The following is an 18,185-nucleotide window of genomic DNA, read 5'->3' as shown; positions in this document are numbered from 1 at the left end:
CCTAACCCTAACCCTAACCCTAACCCTAACCCTAACCCTAACCCTAACCCTAACCCTAACCCTAACCCTAACCCTAACCCTAACCCTAACCCTAACCCTAACCCTAACCCTAACCCTAACCCTAACCCTAACCCTAACCCTAACCCTAACCCTAACCCTAACCCTAACCCTAACCCTAACCCTAACCCTAACCCTAACCCTAACCCTAACCCTAACCCTAACCCTAACCCTAACCCTAACCCTAACCCTAACCCTAACCCTAACCCTAACCCTAACCCTAACCCTAACCCTAACCCTAACCCTAGAGTTAAATATATGGGCCAGGGGGAAAGAGATAAGAACCGAAGACCACTATCGTTCGTCAAAACCAAGACCAGCACTATGCTAACCTTCGTTGTCATGACAGAGTATTTCTAACAAAGACATTCAAAATTCGTTAATCGTAAAAGTCTTTCTCTGTTTACACGAGTCATAATTTTTTGCGCGTTTGCTTGGGGGATGGCTAGATCACCTAGTCTCGCGGGTCGCTTCAATTGACGTGAATGGAAAGACCTATCCAAACGCCGGGAGGCGAGCCCGCACCGCCGTGCTCCTCCTGGTTTGGATGCTCTGCTCTATCAACAGCCGGTGACAATGCAGAAAATCGAAGTTTTTAAGGCCTACCTTCATTTCCTTGTATTCGCTACTACACAGTAAATTTCAGCGTCAATCAGCGTAAAAGGATAAAAAATACATCAAGTGGTCTAGCCTGATAAGCCTAGTTTCTTCGGCGGTGGTCCAAATTATGGCGCTATTGCGGATCGACCCAAACGTTTTAGGTCAAAGAAAGCGGAAAAAGATGTTGGCAATATTGGCTGTAGGGATGCTAATATCAGGACTCCAGTTCGGATCAGTGCTCCATCTTTGGCGATTTCAAAATGTCATTTTCCCTGCCTCTCCAAATTCTGATACGATGCTTTACACTGGAAGTATTGTCACCAGTCTTCCTCAGCCCAGTGAGTCGCCGCGACCAATTGCGAACAACGCCAATGACTTAAATGGATCCTCTCTTGTATCGCAGCCACACAATGCAACAAACGTAGTCCCAAATGGGACTTCACTTTGCGAGGAATGTTGGAAGATTGTACAAAAGGCCCCTCGCGTCAACCTATCTTTTGCCCCGATTCCGACGGATAGTCATCCCTACATGGGAGCTCGCGATGCCAGAGGACAATGGGGCTATGTCCATAACGTCTACAACTTGCAACAGAATCCGCCACATCCGCAAGGGTGGTCGTTTACAAAAGTCCTTGAAAATCGTAGATACTGCGACGTGCGCGACGACCATTGGACTGCCTTGCAGCGCATCCAATTACCCAAGTTGCCAAGGACTGTTTCCGAGCTAACGCCGGCATCCGCAACGAAGATCCTGTGTGCTGTGTATAGTTCCGAGCCCTTTCACCATAAACTCCACGCAATTCGAGAAACTTGGGCTCCCAAGTGTGACGGCTTTTTCGTGGCATCGAACTTGACAGATGCATCGCTAGATGCCGTCGACATTCCGCACGAGGGGATAGAATCGTACAGAAATATGTGGCAAAAGGTACGGTCGCTGCTATCCTACGCGTACGCAAACTACTACAACGAGTTTGATTGGTTTCATATTGGTGGGGACGATTTGTGGGTCATTGTCGACAATCTCAGGGAGTATTTGCACAGTGACGAGATTCGAATCGCCGCCAACGGTGGGATTGAATTCGGAAGCCATTCTGCCTTTCTAGACAATGAGACACAAGTTCCGCTTCTTTTAGGATGCCACTTTGCTCAAGGGGGCAAACTTTCACAGCTGTATATAACCGGAGGACCAGGCTATACACTGAACAAAGCAGCACTGAAACTACTTGTCACAGAGGGAATGGACTACTTTCAGCACAAAATTACTTCGACGGAAGACGTACTTGTATCTCGAATCTTCCGCACACTAAGTGTGGATCCCTATCCGACCCTAGATCCCGTCGGAGCAGAACGTTATCATCACTTTACTCCTGGTCAGCACTTCAACGCAACCAGGAGGATGTATCATTGGTACCACGTCTGGAAACGGCCATTCCCGAAGAACCCCATTGGTCCCAACCATTCCTCAACACGGAGCGTGGCGTTTCACTCGGTTAATAGTGAAGACATGCGGCATTTTCATGTTCTCACGGAAGGTCTCTGCAATTCATAATAGACCATGTAAAGTCAAATAGTGTACACAGATTTTCTAGAAACAGAGATGAATGCACTTCTTAAATGCCTTATTGAAGATCGCATTTCCTGCTACTTTTATTCAGTTGGATTCAAACCTGTAAAGTGGCCAGTACTAAGGGGCAATCCGTACTTTCTGCAGTGGCTGAGCCGTCGGAGAGTGTAGAATTCCCTCTGTTTATTCATAACAGATCAGGATGTATAGTCCAATAGTGAAGCACCTGGAGTCTATAGTCATAGATGGATGCACCTCTTATATCCCTTATTGAATAGTACGTTTCTTTTCCTTTGATCCAATTGGATTCAAACCTGCAAAGTTGCCAGTACTAAGGGGCAATCCATACATTGGGAAGTAGTTGAGCCCTTGTTGAGTGTATAAACTTCCTTGTTTACTTACAGAAACAATGCAGAAACGCCACACTAGAATTGCAATTTGGATAGATTCTGACACCACTGGGTGATATGTTTTAGCTGCAAGCATGGCTTGGCAAGCTCTATGCCTTGCAACAAATGGAAATAAGCCACCCCACAGTGCTGCAGGGAATGGGCCATAAAATACTGGCTCAATATCCAGTAATGCTGCACTACAAAAAAGGCATCATCCTGTGATTAAATCATTTGCAATGGGGAGAACTTCAAATTTGGAACAGTATCCAAATCAATATAGACACCTCATTATCTCCAAAGGAAGAAGTCTTGCAAGACATCCGCTTTGATGGTTCTGTAGCGCAAATTTCTCCGTTTCCCTACCCACTTTGCTTTCCCTCTATCACTATAGAGGATTGCTTTGCTGGGTTTGCTGTTGCACCCGGATTTCCAGATACAACAACCTCTCTATGTACCCTCCATGCCGTACCAATCTTTGGCCTTTTGACCTTGTTTCTTTTTGACTTCAGCAATTCCATAATCTTAAGCCTTACTAAAATATCCCTCACCTAAACTTCCAAATCCGCTATTCCCATCATTACTGCACTGCTTGTTGTATTGCTGGACAGTCTGATGGCATTGCTTGATGCTCTGGCCCTGTCTTTTCTGTTGCCCCTTAGGGCTAGAATTGTGGCCGCCTCTTGCCTTTGAAAAGATGGCCTTTGTGGCGGCTCTAGTCTTGTTGGCATCACAATCCGCTCTGAAGCAAGCCATGATATAATCCAACCTGACCGGCTCCTCCATTCAACACATCATAGTAGCATTTGGCTTGTGTATAACATTGGTAGTTGTGGCCATGCAAAATTGCACCAATCAAAGTATGGACCAAAACAAGGTGGTTAAAGAGAAGGTAAAGTGGAAGATTCCTTTGGTGTGACTGAGCTACACAGACTTTCTACTTATCACACCATTTTTGACCTTGGGACATTCAGTTTGCTAGCACAACATGGGACGTTTGTTGCAAATAAGTATGCTGCCTCTTTGCAAGCCATTCCCTTTGTGGCAATGGAAGCTTCCCAACCAAGCTTTCCAATGCAATGATGCCTGTCTACAGAAAACAATCCAAAGACCACCAGGTGAGGTTTCTGTCCAACCTCCATGCTGTTGATGTGTGCTTGTAGCACATATACTTGTTGCTGGCCTTTCTTGGTCAAAGGTCAATCAAAATTAGGGGAATTCAATAGGGGTTCTCCAGCATGCCCTTGAATTGTCTTCATTCCTTGCCTTGCCTGTGATCCAAATTGGCCGTGAGGGTGATCACTTCAAACACTCAAAACAAACACAAAAATACAACCTTTGATCCCGCTACCTCAGCAAAGAATGCTGAGTGTGATAAGCTACAATGCAAATTAACAGGCTAGAATTGATTGTAGATTCTTTTATAGGCTGATAACAGATATAACCAAACCTTCTAGATTTGTCTGGTGGACTTACATTAGGAAAAGCCAACAACCTACATGCTTGACATACCAGGTTAGGTGGGGTAGGGGGACCTTGATTTGTCAATGGTTATGTTGTCTATTCTTCTCCAGAGACCCTCTCCTTTTGCAATGTCAACCAACTCTTCATGCAAGGTAAGAACATTTGCAATAAACAATCCTATAGCATGAGAACAACAGTTAAACATAACAAAAACGTTTTCTGCAACTGGTTTCCTTTTTTATGAGATATTTACAGTTGAGTGCATGAAAGGCTATTTCAGTTCCAAGTAATTTGAGTGCTATTTTTGATTGATTATGGTTACAAGCCAGTTTGAAGACAAAGACAAAATGGCCTTACAATATTAAAACAAGCTTTTACAATGTCAGACATGCCAGATATGAAGCAATATGGTGTCTGTTGCTAAAAGTAAAGGTGTATTTTGAATGTAGAATTGAATGCCATGGATTGTGCAGCCTAAATGTGCTGTTATGTGCTAGAGTTTTGCTAGTAGGTAATGATCCAGTCAAAGCTTTTCTATGACAAGAAAAAAGGCTTGGTGGAGTTTTGGGCCAATTGTGATTTGAAATCACGTAGCAATATATACTGGTTCTACGTATTTCGCCCTCAACCCCACCTAAACTGATAGGGGTTTTCAAAACTTTCCCCTCAACCCTTACGGTTGACTGTAAGTGCTTTTGTCTGCTGTAGGCTCACGCCAACCTCAACGGTTGTTTGGTTCGGCTACTTTCGATGATCGGGTACGCAACAACACAGGAACGAAAAGACAGCCGCATGATGCTGATATCTGTAGGACGTTTTGGTTGCTTGATGTTGCTACACCAACAGTAATATTAACATGGTTTTCTTAATCCCTGCTTTATTGTCGCTGTGCGCCGACTCCCTCGTCATATTTCTCTCTCGGTACGCCCCTGCAGCAACCTCTTTCGAATCAGATGAGCAACGACGTAAGTGATCGGACGAGTTTTCATGACGGCTAACGCTAACCTGATAGATGAAAAACCTGAATCTCACTAAAAACACGATTCGGCGTTGTATACTTTAGTGGTTTACAGCGTTCGGTATTTGACGCCTTTGGCAGTAATTCGCATACTTCTTTTGATTTTGCCATTATTGTACCATTCCTACACGGGGACTGCACTCAAACTGCCAATGATATACAAAGCGTTTTACTGGGGTACTTTGGCAATCTTGCTCTTCCACATGCTAGCTCTGACTCTCGCAACTCCCGAAAGTTTGGAATCTTTACTTCCCTTCTTTGAAGTAACAAAATTTCACGACCGATCCTTATTGCAGCATATGCACGAATTGCGACGGATTTGGTGGATGCTGCTTCTCAGTACAATCGCCGACGCCTGTCATTTGCTGCTGTTTTGGCACGTTCGAAGTACAGCTCCTCAATATATGATAGGCAGGAAGCGACCCTCGGTTTATTTTGCCGTTCGAAGCATGACGTCGGATATTGGATATGATGAATACAATCGTGGTGAACCTGCACTTATGCACGCTATGAGCGGTACGTTGATTTTGTTTTCGTATCGCGGTCTTATGAATTCAAACTAGGACACTCACAACTAGGCAAAGACTTTCTGGTCGACTTACAGACAAAATTACACCGGGCTAAAACGGAGTGGACGTCTCGTTTGGAGGATTTTGCGGCGCCCTTGTCGAACACTGACCGGTCGCACCATCGTTCGCTTCAAAATCCTCTGGTACCTCTTACACCGTTTCGCGTGTTGCTCCAGCTCTTTGCATATGATGATGTCTTGGCGAATGGAAAGTTGGATTACGTGTTCGATATTGACGACGGCGCTTCCATTACATTTTACGTTCCGCAATTGTTGTCGTTCTTGTTGCATGGTGCTTTATATTCTTCGTCTGACCTAGAAGCGTGGATTCTAAGAAAATGCGGACAGAACATTGTGTTTGCCCATCGCTGCTACTGGTTTTTGAGGGCTTGGTTTCTGGAAGCCCCAGCCGAAGTGTTAACCCCTAGAATGAGTCGCCAGAATTCGGAATCGCAACTGTTGAGCATTGGTGGTTCACAGTTTTTGGACAAACCTTCTTCACCACATAAAGTTATTGACTGCATGCCAACCACTGCATCACGTCCTAAATTTCAATCTGCAGATAAATTGTTACCAGAGGAGCGTGCCATGATTGAACGGCTCATGCTACGCGTCAAAGGATTCGGTGAAGAGTCAGCTCGGATACTTCAGTTCGGCTTTGGACAAGATAGCGATCCGGGAAATCCTGCTGCTTTCAAAAGCAAGGCAACTTCAGCAAACTCCACCCAATATTTTGAGAGCCCGAGCAAGAATATGCCACAGCGGGTTGATTCGTCTTTGACAGCAGCCATTGAGAATGGGTCGATCCCAATAGATCCCAATAGCGGAGACGCGTCGACAAAACATTTGGAATGTCTTTCCGCAAAACGAAAATTCGGCTTTCTTCCTTTAGATACAGCCAAGTCACTTTCGGTACCGATCGAACGGCACGCTGATCGTGGATGCGAAACGGAGCAATTTGACAAAACTCCCATGTTCTTAGACGCTTTAGTTTATCTGGCCAATTCCCTATTTGATGTACCCCGTGAGGACAGGCGCCAACGAATGAGGGAACAACTCATGGCACTAGAGTGTGAGTTACTGCCATGCAACGCCACCTATATTCCGATCAAAAATGTCTATCATAGAGTGTGGCGCATTGTGGCCGACGAGAGTATCCCTATCCATACAAAGGAGCGAGTTCCGTGCATTATTTGCATGGAGGTCGTTGATTATGCCGCTCGCCGTCGACGACCACAGGGGTGGGGGCTCTTGGAGCACCTCCCGGGCCGGACAAGACGTGTAGATAAGCGAGAGGGCCCTGAGGATACCGGAGGATCGATTGCAGGAACGCTTGCGCGTTCATCGAGTCAGTCCTCTGACGATGCTTTTGAAGGCACTGAAACTACTGAAGCAGAAATCATTGAAGAGTGGCGTGGTGGATATCGAGATCCACTGCGTCGAGTACCATTGATCGACCGGGTGACAAATTCTGTCTCAGAAAAGGTCAAGGGACCGCTAGGAAAGATGAAATCACAGGTTCAGGACAGTCTAAACGTGTTTCGTGATCGAACCGTCAGCGAGGAGTTGAAGAGTTTGACACTGGGTGAAAAACTTGTTGGGCAGGTGTGCGCGGAACCCGCACCAGCGCAAAAGCTTTCCAACAATGCTCTCAATGATGAAGAACAGGGTATCTCTGCACAGTCGCAAGCAAAAATGGAAAAAGAGGGGGCGTCGGCTCAAAACGCTATTTCACGAAGTAGCAGCGCTGCGTCTTTTGCATCAATGGGCCAGTGGGGATCTCCGCAGAATTTAGGTGAACAATCTACTTCTTTGGCAAATCCGAAACGGAGGTGCGACCGTGTGCCTTCTTCAGTGCGCCGTAGGTTCGACAAGGAAGAAGATTGCGGCACAAATTCTTCACTCAAGTACGGGTCCGATCATGACGAAGACGCTGAAATCGAACCATCCCCTTCGAAATCACGTCGTAGGGAATGCAATAAACTGCCACAGTCCGCCTTTGAACCACAGACTGAAAAGTATTTGAAGAAGCCACCGGTCGTTTTTCGAGAAAGCTGGTTGACAAAACAAGAGCGTGTGCGGAAACAATCGGTGTACGGTACGCACCCAGGTTGGCGTTTGCTCCCTGTTTTGATAAAAGCGAATGATGATTTGCGTCAAGAGCAGCTTGCGTCACAGCTGATATATCGTATGGCTGCAATCTTGTCTCGGGAACGAATCCCAGTTTGGCTATGCCCCTACGAGATTATTGCTTTGACTGATTCTGCCGGCATTATCGAAGCAATACCGGACACTATCAGTCTTGACTCACTGAAACGAAACGACCCAAATTACAGCGGGCTTCAAGACTTCTTTTCCTCGCATTATGGAGAAGGAACGAATGAGCTTGCAGACGCTAAAGCTAATTTTGTGGAAAGCCTCGCAGCATATTCAGTTGTTTGCTTCCTTTTGCAGCTAAAGGATCGACACAACGGAAATATCTTGTTAGACAATCGTGGTCACATCATTCATATTGACTTCGGTTTCTTTTTTTTAAGCTCACCTGGGAATAACACTGGATTTGAGAGCGCTCCGTTCAAATTGACTCGAGACTTTGTGGAGCTGTTGGACGGGCCGGATAGCCGTCTTTTCAGAACCTTTCGTGAGTTGTGTGTACGCACATTCATTTCACTTCGTCGTAACTGTATGGAAATTATATTATTGGTTGAAATGCTCAAGAATGGCAACGAGGAGCTAAATTGCTTCCGTGGGCAACCCGACAATGCTATCCAGCAGCTTCGTGAACGGTTCCGGCTGGACTTGAATGATCGTGCGTGTAAAGAGTACGTCAACTCGCTTGTGGATGCGAGCATTGAGAATTGGAGGACGGATTGGTACGATAGGTATCAACGCTACTTCGTAGGCGTTCTATAGGTGATACGATGATAGCGAAGGCTTATATATATGTCGCAATACTAGCAGTTAGTTACTCTGATCGTGTTTGTTGATGCTTTATTTTTATGGTCACTGCTTAGAATGGTTTCTAGTATCATTAGGTAGTATGGTCTACCTTCAGGTAGTTTTGTCCGGGAGTCCGTTTCGGTGACAAGTTGCTATCGCGACAACATCTATTCCTCTTTAGCGGCTCTGTTTGCATAAGGAAGGTCTTCTGAAGCCAGATAGTGCTCAGTTGACGAGGAGATCATGGGTAGTAGGTCGGGTAAGGCGTGTTCAGAGTCTTCGGGAACGGTTAAACATGGTATTGAGGGGTCGTCCGTGTTTAGGCAACCTTGCTCAATGGACATGCTTGAGCCCGTTCTAGAGCGATGTGGCGGACTGGATACTGACGATGAGAGTGATGTTTCAGCTGTTCCTAATCGACTTCGAGCCAACAAATTTCCTTCGACTTTGATATCAACGCCGTCTCCTTGCTCTTCCAAGTTCTCGTCAACTTCAACTCCATTCATCAACAGAGACGAGAGCTTTCGAAGCAGAATAGGTGGAAATATTCTCGCCCAAAAGCCTGAACCTTCATTGTAAAGGCGGTCCCTCTCAGTGTTCTCTTGATGCAGCTCGATCACCCTTTCTCCTGATCCTTCCATGCAACAACTATCCTTTTGAGCACCCATGGGGCTAGAGGCTTCTACAAGTTGTTCTTTGCCGTTGAATTCTTCATCCTGAGGTTCGTCATTTGCAGCAATTTCATCGATTTCGTACGTCCTCGCAATGACAAGGCATAAATTCTCATCCTTGGGGGCCTTCGTCCAGCCAACTTTCCAGGCCCAAATGCAGTAAATGCCGATTACCACAGCTTCGATAATACCGTAAAATAACGGGACTGCAACTGCCTGAGCCCTCTCTTCGACATTATCAAACATTGTTATAGCCACTGATGTTGCAATGCCTGTATTTTGATAGCAGCATTCGATCGAAATGGCAACCGTCTCCGGTGGACTTAAACGCACGGATCGAGCAATAATGTTGGCGAGGGCGATACCGAGCAAACAAGGAAAGGCAACTCCCAATAAAAGGCCCAAGGTTGACTCCAAAAATTAGACTCAGCCCCATCGGCCCCCGAAGAAAAGAAAACCGAGAACAAGATGAGTAACATGCCCGAAATAGTACCAAACCGATTGGCATAGACGTGAAAGGTGGCGTTGTCCCAACGATAGCCAGCTGCGAGACCAGATAGAATGGCGCCGAGTACAATTCCAAGTGTTATGAAGAGAGTTCCAAAATCCAAAGCTTCAACTACAGACTCTTGGTCCTTATCCGTGATACCAAAGGCCAGATAGGTGTATAGAAAGAGATTGAGGGGCTAAAAATGGAACATTAGAAGACCAGTTTTAGGGTAAGAAGGTGGATCTTGTAATTTTTACAACAGAGTAGCAATTACGTGGTCCCCACAAAACCAGTCGGAAAAGAACGTACCAACAAGCATATACTGAGTATGCTTGAAACAGTTGTCATGGCAACGCTCAAAGCCAGATCCGCATTAAAAGTCGAACACCACCAGTTGCTGTAGGATCCTCCAGGAGATGATGTAACAACCAACAACGCAACTCCCATAGCTTCGGAAAGACCTTGGTTTCGAAGGGAAACGACAGCGACAAACCCTAGCAGTGGCATGACAATAAACTGCATTGCAACACCGCAGCCAATAGCGAATCTATTGGTGAGTTGTCGCTTCATATTCTTGACATCGACAGTCGCGGACAGTCCAAAAATTAGAAAGAACAGAAAAACATTTGATAACACGACTCCGACGAGTTGATTGCTTTTGCTCGACTCAGCAGAAGTGTCAGTGCTCTCGTTCTCTTGCTGATTTGCCTCTCCTGCCGTGTCTTGCAGCCAGCGTAGATCGTTCATGCTGAAAACACAATGTAACGGGACCGAGAAATTGCGCTCAAGAGCTCTTGCCTGAACGTGTATAGCGGATTAAGACTCGCAGTCAATCACTCCGGACACAAGACGGAGCAATCAGCTGCTTGACTTTCTGAGCAGCTGCGAACACCAATCTTCCTCTCGGCAAACGGTTCGGGAAGATGAAGAAATCCGAATTATAATTTGAGATGTAAATCCAGTCAAATGTTGTGGACAAACGTGAATTCTCTTCGGGGAACGGTTCGAAGGAAAGGTTTCCTGGAGAAAGCTTGGGGGAGGGAGGGCGCGAAGATCACGCAGGAACAAAAAATCGCTGCTCTCCACGCTCTCATAGAATAGGCTTACTGTAAACAGCACGCAGCACAGCCCTTTTCTTTTTCATACATTTGCGCGTTAACTGTAACTCTACGTCAATCTACAAGAAAGAGGCGCATGTGATTCTATCCAATCGTGTACGGCCATTATAAATATTGGTTCTGACAGTCAAATAGACGCCGATACAACAAGACTCACTGCCCAAAAAATAGTTTACATCTAAAACAGACATTGGAGAATTTTTGTTTAATGTAAAACAATGACTTATCTTTACTTTACAGAGGATAAACGAAGATGGGGAATGACAGACTACCATACGGATTTTCAAAAATTCCTTTTTTACAGTTAGTGTTTTTAAACCATGCGGCATAAAATGTGCTGCCTCTATTAGGATGCTGGGATTAGGAAGCTGACACATACAGCAATCACACCAACCACCTTGCCTAGCATTTTGATTCAATTGGTCTCTATCGTGAAAACATCGCTCGCTATCGAATTCGTTTTGATGTTTGCAATTGCCACCCCCGGGATGCAGAAGTGGACTGGCATCAATACAAATCACTTACATTAGCAGCCGTCACTCGTCAACTATCAATAATAACCAGCGGATGTTAAAGTTCTACAATGGACCTTATGCTGGAGGAGGCGTTAAAACCTGGTGCTGAGGAAGCGTACACAATTGGAATCCACCCATCAAATTTTGAAGTCTTCAACGAAGAGAATGTCGACGCGTCGGTTCCTCTATCCCTGTAGTGCCATTCATACATACGGCGCCTTAACCACCTACACCTTTTCAAAACTCGGGAAGGACGCTTTTATCCTCCTTTGCAAAGTCCATCCACTTGAGTGGGAAGATTTCTTCGGGAATTCCAATTTCGTGTCGAAAGGCATTTTCTAGATGCTGGTCCGTCGTAAATATCTTGTCCGAAAACCGAATTGCCCTGCGAGGCAAATCCGTCACTACATGCACGATACCCTTTGGTATGCGCTGCGATTCTGGTAGCCCAAACCGATTGTGAATTTGTACTGTAAAAAGAGTTCCTTTTCTCTTGTCGTGGCGACGCTCTAATACTCTGCACGGCCTCAAGTTAATCGGCTGGAATAATCCTTTAGTCATGTTCCACTGTACCGTTGCTACGACGTCGGTTTTACTGGTTGCTGTGGGCGCCTCCAATTTCCCGACGTTGCCAGTATAGCGATAGAGGCAGGATGTCAGTACATTGTTTGGGTACGGGTGTAACTTCAGCTCCGAATCCAGACGCAAGCTTTTGATTGCGTCGTCTTGAACGTAAGACGGTGCGTAGGTCTCGGAACCCGGTAATGGCTTCCACGAAAGCAAATGCTCTGCCCACGCCTCCGCCCAAGCATCTCCGTAATCCATCAACACTTCTTCGTCTGACGCAATGTCACGAATTGCGATGAGTTCAAGCAATAAACCTGACTGTTCCATCGCCCAAACGTCTTCCAAGGTCATTTCGCTTTGGTTTTTGCTGTTGATTAGCAACTGTGACGACGACCATTGCAGTTTAACATTGGCCTTCTTTCCCCCGTGATTGACAAGGTTTACCATTGGACCGTATGGCAAAAACAAAAGAGATGACTTTGGGTGTCCTAAGCAGTAATTGAGAAGTAGTTGTTTTTTGGCGATGACGTTGTTGTATGTTTTGGTGCTCGTCATGTCCATTGCTTCACGCTTAGCAATAGGTAGGACCGGTACCGGTGCCACGATACTTCCCTTTGTCAGTGGACGAGCTGCAAATGCTCCCCTCCCTGCGTGCGGAATTGGGGAGCGTCCCCCCTTGAGATTATCGAGACATTTCCCGTGGTCGCGTAGCCAATCCAGGTCGCGGCGCAAATCGACAGTTGTTTCCGGCTGGACAAAATTCTGTTTGCGCTCCTTTAGCCAATCGGCACTGTAATCGATAAAAACTTCGTTTCCTGCAGCAATAGGCTTCTGGACAAAGAAAGTGTAGTTGTGATAGTGCGTAAAGGCTCCGGCTCCGGGGGAATCCAAGCGCGTGCATCCACCCTCATCAACGGCTGGAACAAAGGGTATTACATTGTGCCGGTTCCCATCAAGTCCGTTCGCGAGCATTCCAGGTCCAGGTAGTAACGAAACAACGACGCGGCCTTCATAAAATCCGCCCGTCTCCTCGGCTGACCACAAATAGTCGTGGAGCATTCGGTGAATGTTTTGGGCGTGTGTGACATTCGGGTCCGTGAGCTGAATAACGACGTCTCCAGCAAGCAGCGGCGTCCCCCGAATGCGATCACGAAGAGAGAAAATCCCCCATCCTGCGTTCGGTAAGGAGGATGGGGCCAATACAAGGCCGCATTCGTCGGGCACTGGCTGTTTGGTGTCACAAACTGGAGCGTGGTCCACTTTTTTCTCACTGACGCGTTGTTTGGACTCGACCGAATCTCTTTGTGTGTTGGTATCATCAACTAACGCCAACGCGATAGAAGTCAGAACGAGTAGGGCTACCAGAAGGTAAGGAAGGCACCGCAAAGGAGTCGAACGACGACGCATTGTGGGGGACACTGTCCCGTCTTTCTCCGGAACTCAATCAAGCGAAGGAAAATGTTGTGTCGGTCAGAAAAGACTAACATTGTTGTCTATGTATTCCTCGCACTTTCCGTATGGCATCTCCGGCGCGTCCGGCAAATCCATAAATAAGCTCAGAGCTCTTTTCGATTGGATGTTCATGTCGAGCGACATAATAAAAATGAGCACAGAGATGTCGTTGTTTTTGAATTCCCAAAGGAACGGGAGTCGAGCGAAATAATTCGTAGGCGCGCGCTCCGACGAGATGGAAGCGTTTTCTCCCACCACAATGACAATGGCTCCAGTCCGAACACAACACAGCCCGACACTGACTGACTGTGAGAGACACAACAGACAACTCGACGATCGGCACGATTCTCTCTCTATTTCATATCCGACAGGACGACGATGACCTCTCAAACTCAGCGTGTCCGAGGCTTGGCGTTCGATGAAACGCAAGACCCTGCGAGGACTCGACCGCAGCCAACCCCGGAGACGCACCATTGCACGTCGTCCACGAATCTCCATCCAGCAATGAATTCCACTGACTGTGAACTATCACTACAGTCTTCGCACTTCTCGCATTATTCCCATTCGAGCGGGGATTCCTTGGATCCCGAGGAGGAAGAAGTAGCGCCGCATCTTTCGTCGATCGAAGTAACAGCTACTCCTTACGCCTTACCATCCAACCTTTCCACGCATCGTCACAAACGTCGACGTGCCACGCCTTTCAAGTGCAATAATGAGAACCAATGCGAACGCCAAACTGATTCGATTGGTGGAACATCTCGTAATGCTTCTGAAGATGCGATTCAAGGGATTTCGCTTTTTCAAAAGGGAGGTCGTCCACGGAACCCTAAGAGCAGCCGACAAGATCGTTGGGCCCCGATGGATTTGACTCAGCTAGAACCTTGGAAATCTATCCGACAACTCGATCCTCTTGCGCAGATCGAATACTACTGGGCCCATCTTTACGGGAACGACTCACACGAAGCCTTTGGCGATACTAGCAACTCGATGGCTGGATGTTCGGGAGCTTGGTCCGCACAGCGTTTACCGCCAACGAAAGGATGGTAAGTTGCGTTGCCATCGAACGCTCCTGTTTGAGAATTTACGACCAGACAGTCTCACATGTTTTCTCTCCCTGTAGCTTGGTAACTTCCGCAGACGATCTCAGTAAGAGACCGCAGGTAGAAAACACAATCGCTGCAAGGACGGAAACAAATTATGACACACCTCTGCGAAACGGCTTCCAATCTTTGCGCTACACTACACCCAAATCGTCGCCAGACGATAAGCCCAAAAGAACAGTCAGTCACAATCGCAAAGTACAATTCGGTTCCATTCAAGCCGTTGTCTACTACGTTGACGATCCACCTCCAGTGTGGACGGAAATCCCCGAGGACGAGGCCTCCAGAAAATACTCGTTGGACCCACCGGAACCGGACAACAATGCCGAGGAGCTTACGCAAGAAACCAAAGACAACGCCGCAGTCCTGGCTGAATGGGATGATGATTGGGATAATGTGGCCGTCTTTGAAGATGCCAAGGATGACGAGGAGGAACTGATGTTTTCTCTGCCAGCACCGCCTTCTCGCAAAACCAATCGGCGTCGTTCCAGTATTTTTTCTCCTTCAGGCACGGCCATTAATCTTTTAGAATGTCTTCCAGAGCAGGTTGAGTATCCAGAAAACAAGGTTGTCAGCGAATCGCCGGAGCAGGCCTTGATTGATTCACCGGAAATGTTAGGTTTGCAGGGACTGACAAATCTTTCCGTCCAGTCACCCCCTGTGGTAGAAATTGCAGAGTGTACTCACTCCTCCCCCGAAGACGATTCAAGCTCCCCTAGCGATCTTATGAAATCGTTCAATAAATCTCCCAACGATGTGCGCGATGTTCGTGAAACGGCGGTATGTCTAGCGAATTTGAAGGTACGTATTGGAAGCTCCGAAACGGTGCATTGTGTTTTCTGTGGTATCCTCCAAAACTCATCGCCCTATGTTTTGGATTAGGCAGAGTCCTTCAGCGACAAACATATGGCAAAGCGTCCTCGACGCACCTTCACATGTTGACTTTGTCTATTCGATCATTGACCCTCAAACTGCTCTACGTAATTTGTCCCGACTCGACAACTCCAACACAACGAGCCCGAAAAAGGATAGCCTTGATTGGATGGACGCGCTCTCTAATTCGTTCACTTGTATCAAAGATATACTAAAGTTTGTTACTGAGGAATTCCAAGCCGAAAGCTCAAATCAGAATTTTCAAAGGAACCATGATGACCTTTGTCTTTCCGACCAAAGACACGGATTGCCTGGATATCTCAAAAGACAATATGAAAAAGAGGTGTTGGAATTCGAGACTCGTATTCTGGATACAATCCTATTACAGTCAAAAGGACTCCACAGAGAAATTGTTGCTTGCGCCGGCGAAATTTCCACTTGTACAAGTAAGCTTTTGCACTTCGAACTAAGTGGGAGCCAGCGAGTTCTCGACAAATGTCGTCAGGCCGTCGAACAGCTAGAGACAAGGCTGCAAGACGCCAAAGATTACGCCAGGGAAATGCGTCGTCAGAATTTAGTTGCCGATCTTGTTTTCGCTAAAGAAATAGCTTCAAAGGTGGGCGTTCAAGACCATCTCACTCCTTTTAGAATCAAATGGGCTCCAAATCAGGGGACTACCGGTCCTTGTCGCTGCGAGTTCGCTAGTGTCGTAACCGGGACACAGCTGTCTGTTTTCACTGATACACAATTCGAGGTAAACGATGTCCGCGTTGAGATATTTCCTACATTGCAGAGCTTTAGAAGCGTCCCTTCAGATTCGACGGCTGCCAGGTTGTATGAGGCTCTCGCACAGGAGCATGCCAACGTTTTCTCAAGATCCAACGGTATAGCAATGTGGGACGCAATCGACACCCTAGAGCACATCGGCATCTTTCAGCAGCGACTCAATCAGGTAGTGCTGGAAGTGTATGCTATTTCCCGAGTGTATCAGGTTACAATGAAGTCGGTGGGAAATCGCCATATGATCAGTGTAGAGCTTCCCGGAACGGCATCTATCCACATTGTGTATTTGTCTACACGCCCTAGATGCATTGCTTATTCGCTGCCTTCAGCTATCCGAGTGCTACGCAATGGCGATGTTGTAGACAACCTTCCCAAGATCTTTGCACTTGCCGTGTCCGAGTGCAGCGTGGAACTCTGTGGGCGCCTGCTCCAGCGTTTGTGCGACTCTCAGTCAGTCGTTGTTTAGGTACTCCGACTGCACGTCTACGTCTGTTTCCGCGACACACTAGAGTTGACCAAACAAAGATAGTCATTTCTTCTCCACTTGTCCAAGAAGCTCGATCCAGTTTCATTTGACTGAGAAAACAGGAACTATGTAACGACCTCGTTTGCAACAGTTGTGTAAATAGCTTTTTGTGCATTCTACAGTGCAAAAATTACAGGCGCGCAACTATGACTGCCTGCCAGCCAGACTCTCGACATTCTACGAAATGCTCCGCTGCGATCAAGTCTTTTTGTCGCCCAGGCAGCGCTCGGATAGCAATTATGCATCACCGAACCTCCACCTCGGGTCATTCAAAGACATCGAACATGGCTGCAACGGTCGACTAGTGTGAAGCGGGCACATCCACAAAAGCCAAAGAACCATTTCCATCGAACCGGCTCTGCTCAAAATTGAATGGAGTGCTAGTAAAGCATAAAATGGTGTTAGCAGTCTTGGTTGTCTTCTGCTTCTGACTCGGTGTGTCCATGGATTTCTTTGTAAATATCGTCGTAGGCTGATTTGATCTTCCACGCGCATGCTCCATTGAGACACATATTCTGAGCAACACGTACATGCGGCGAAGAAGCGTCTTCTGAAGACTCGGAAGTCACCGAATCCTCATCTTCATCTACAAGGTCAACGGATACTGTTGTGACGCTATCCTCCACTGCTTGGTTGAGTCGAATGGTCTCGGAACGTGCCATTTCTTCAGCCTTCCGCAGACTCCACTGTCCGAAGGGCTCCCATCCATTCCGTTGTCCATATCGTTCAATCACCGCTTTACGAGGCTCATGATGACACTTGCAGCCAAACATTCGCACAACTTTAACTTCCAGTCGTCCGTCTTTTCGCATCACAACAGGAAAATTAAAAGGTTTGTACTTTTTCTTACATACCGGTAATCCCAAACTCTCTCGCCCGGACCTTTTCAGCGCATCTTCTCCCCATTTTTCGTTGACAGACTGGATTGCTCTTCCCTGTAACGTGTCCGATGCCGCCGAGCGGGCGAACATGGAGCCGCCGTAGAGTTCCCCGCCCGCCAATGGATAGCCACAGACAAATCCCAGAGGTACCCTAAAGGATTGCAATTGGGAAAGTCGCGCGTGCTGAGAAAGACGAAACCAAATGCTCTAGTCGTGTTTGCGAGGCAATGTCAACTGTATCTGGTTTAGCAGACATATTCTTACCGCCCTGGAATAGTCGAGGCCTTAACGAGCGATCAGTCGCTTGGCAAAATGCCACAATCTGCACCGAAAATCTTGGCATCGGCTTCCTTGAGCGCGCGTTTTCGGGCACTCCGTCGGAGCTTTCCTTTTTCCAAAAGCGACTCGAGCACAGCGGCCTTGCGTTTGGATCGACGTTTCACCATCGTTTTTTATGTTCGAATAAACTGCTTGTAGGAAACAACAAATTAGGGGATTCAGCAAACGTAAACGTAAAATACTTGATGATTCCGACTGGCTGTGAGTATTGCTCAAAGACGGGCAGAGATCAATCAAGCGCAATACGGTAGTACCCTAACTGACCGTGAG

General features: G+C 46.9%; 6 protein-coding genes across 6 annotated transcripts; 3 read left to right on the top strand and 3 right to left on the bottom strand.

The window, feature by feature from the left end:
• The first annotated feature begins 502 nt into the window (after window positions 1-502).
• Window positions 503-2,249, top strand: PHATRDRAFT_49980 (predicted protein). Its single transcript, XM_002184776.1, has one exon. The coding sequence runs from the start codon at window positions 785-787 to the stop codon at window positions 2,204-2,206; it is 1,422 nt and encodes a 473-aa protein (XP_002184812.1). The 5' UTR covers window positions 503-784; the 3' UTR covers window positions 2,207-2,249.
• A 5,457-nt stretch (window positions 2,250-7,706) lies between these two features.
• PHATRDRAFT_16364 (predicted protein) lies at window positions 7,707-8,573 on the top strand (the record flags this gene model as incomplete). Its single annotated transcript, XM_002184775.1, has 1 exon — window positions 7,707-8,573. A coding segment is annotated over one exon (867 nt), but the record flags the coding sequence as incomplete, so codon positions are not given.
• Window positions 8,574-8,632: 59 nt separating this feature from the next.
• Window positions 8,633-10,733, bottom strand: PHATRDRAFT_49978 (predicted protein). The gene is made up of 3 exons (XM_002184679.1): window positions 10,071-10,733; window positions 9,730-9,957; window positions 8,633-9,682 (listed from the first exon to the last, which is right to left on the bottom strand). The coding sequence occupies exons 1-3, from the start codon at window positions 10,506-10,508 to the stop codon at window positions 8,768-8,770; spliced, it is 1,581 nt and encodes a 526-aa protein (XP_002184715.1). The 5' UTR covers window positions 10,509-10,733; the 3' UTR covers window positions 8,633-8,767.
• Window positions 10,734-11,581: 848 nt separating this feature from the next.
• On the bottom strand, window positions 11,582-13,370 carry PHATRDRAFT_49977 (predicted protein). The gene has a single exon (XM_002184678.1). The coding sequence runs from the start codon at window positions 13,366-13,368 to the stop codon at window positions 11,632-11,634; it is 1,737 nt and encodes a 578-aa protein (XP_002184714.1). The 5' UTR covers window positions 13,369-13,370; the 3' UTR covers window positions 11,582-11,631.
• A 421-nt stretch (window positions 13,371-13,791) lies between these two features.
• On the top strand, window positions 13,792-16,760 carry PHATRDRAFT_49976 (predicted protein; the record flags this gene model as incomplete). The annotated part of the gene is made up of 3 exons (XM_002184774.1): window positions 13,792-14,456; window positions 14,534-15,314; window positions 15,400-16,760. 3 exons carry the CDS (start codon window positions 13,792-13,794, stop codon window positions 16,633-16,635), a joined length of 2,682 nt encoding a protein of 893 aa, XP_002184810.1. The 3' UTR covers window positions 16,636-16,760.
• Window positions 16,761-16,774: 14 nt separating this feature from the next.
• Window positions 16,775-18,107, bottom strand: PHATRDRAFT_49975 (predicted protein). Its single transcript, XM_002184677.1, has 2 exons — window positions 17,841-18,107; window positions 16,775-17,727 (listed from the first exon to the last, which is right to left on the bottom strand). Exon 2 carries the CDS (start codon window positions 17,664-17,666, stop codon window positions 17,097-17,099), a length of 570 nt encoding a protein of 189 aa, XP_002184713.1. The 5' UTR covers window positions 17,667-17,727; window positions 17,841-18,107; the 3' UTR covers window positions 16,775-17,096.
• Window positions 18,108-18,185: the final 78 nt, after the last annotated feature.

Source organism: Phaeodactylum tricornutum, chromosome 25, assembly GCF_000150955.2.
Source record: "Phaeodactylum tricornutum CCAP 1055/1 chromosome 25, whole genome shotgun sequence".
Lineage (NCBI taxonomy): Eukaryota > Bacillariophyta > Bacillariophyceae > Surirellales > Neidiaceae > Phaeodactylum > Phaeodactylum tricornutum.
The sequence above is the reverse complement of the archived record's forward strand: the minus strand, read 5'-3'. Positions and strand labels throughout refer to the sequence as shown.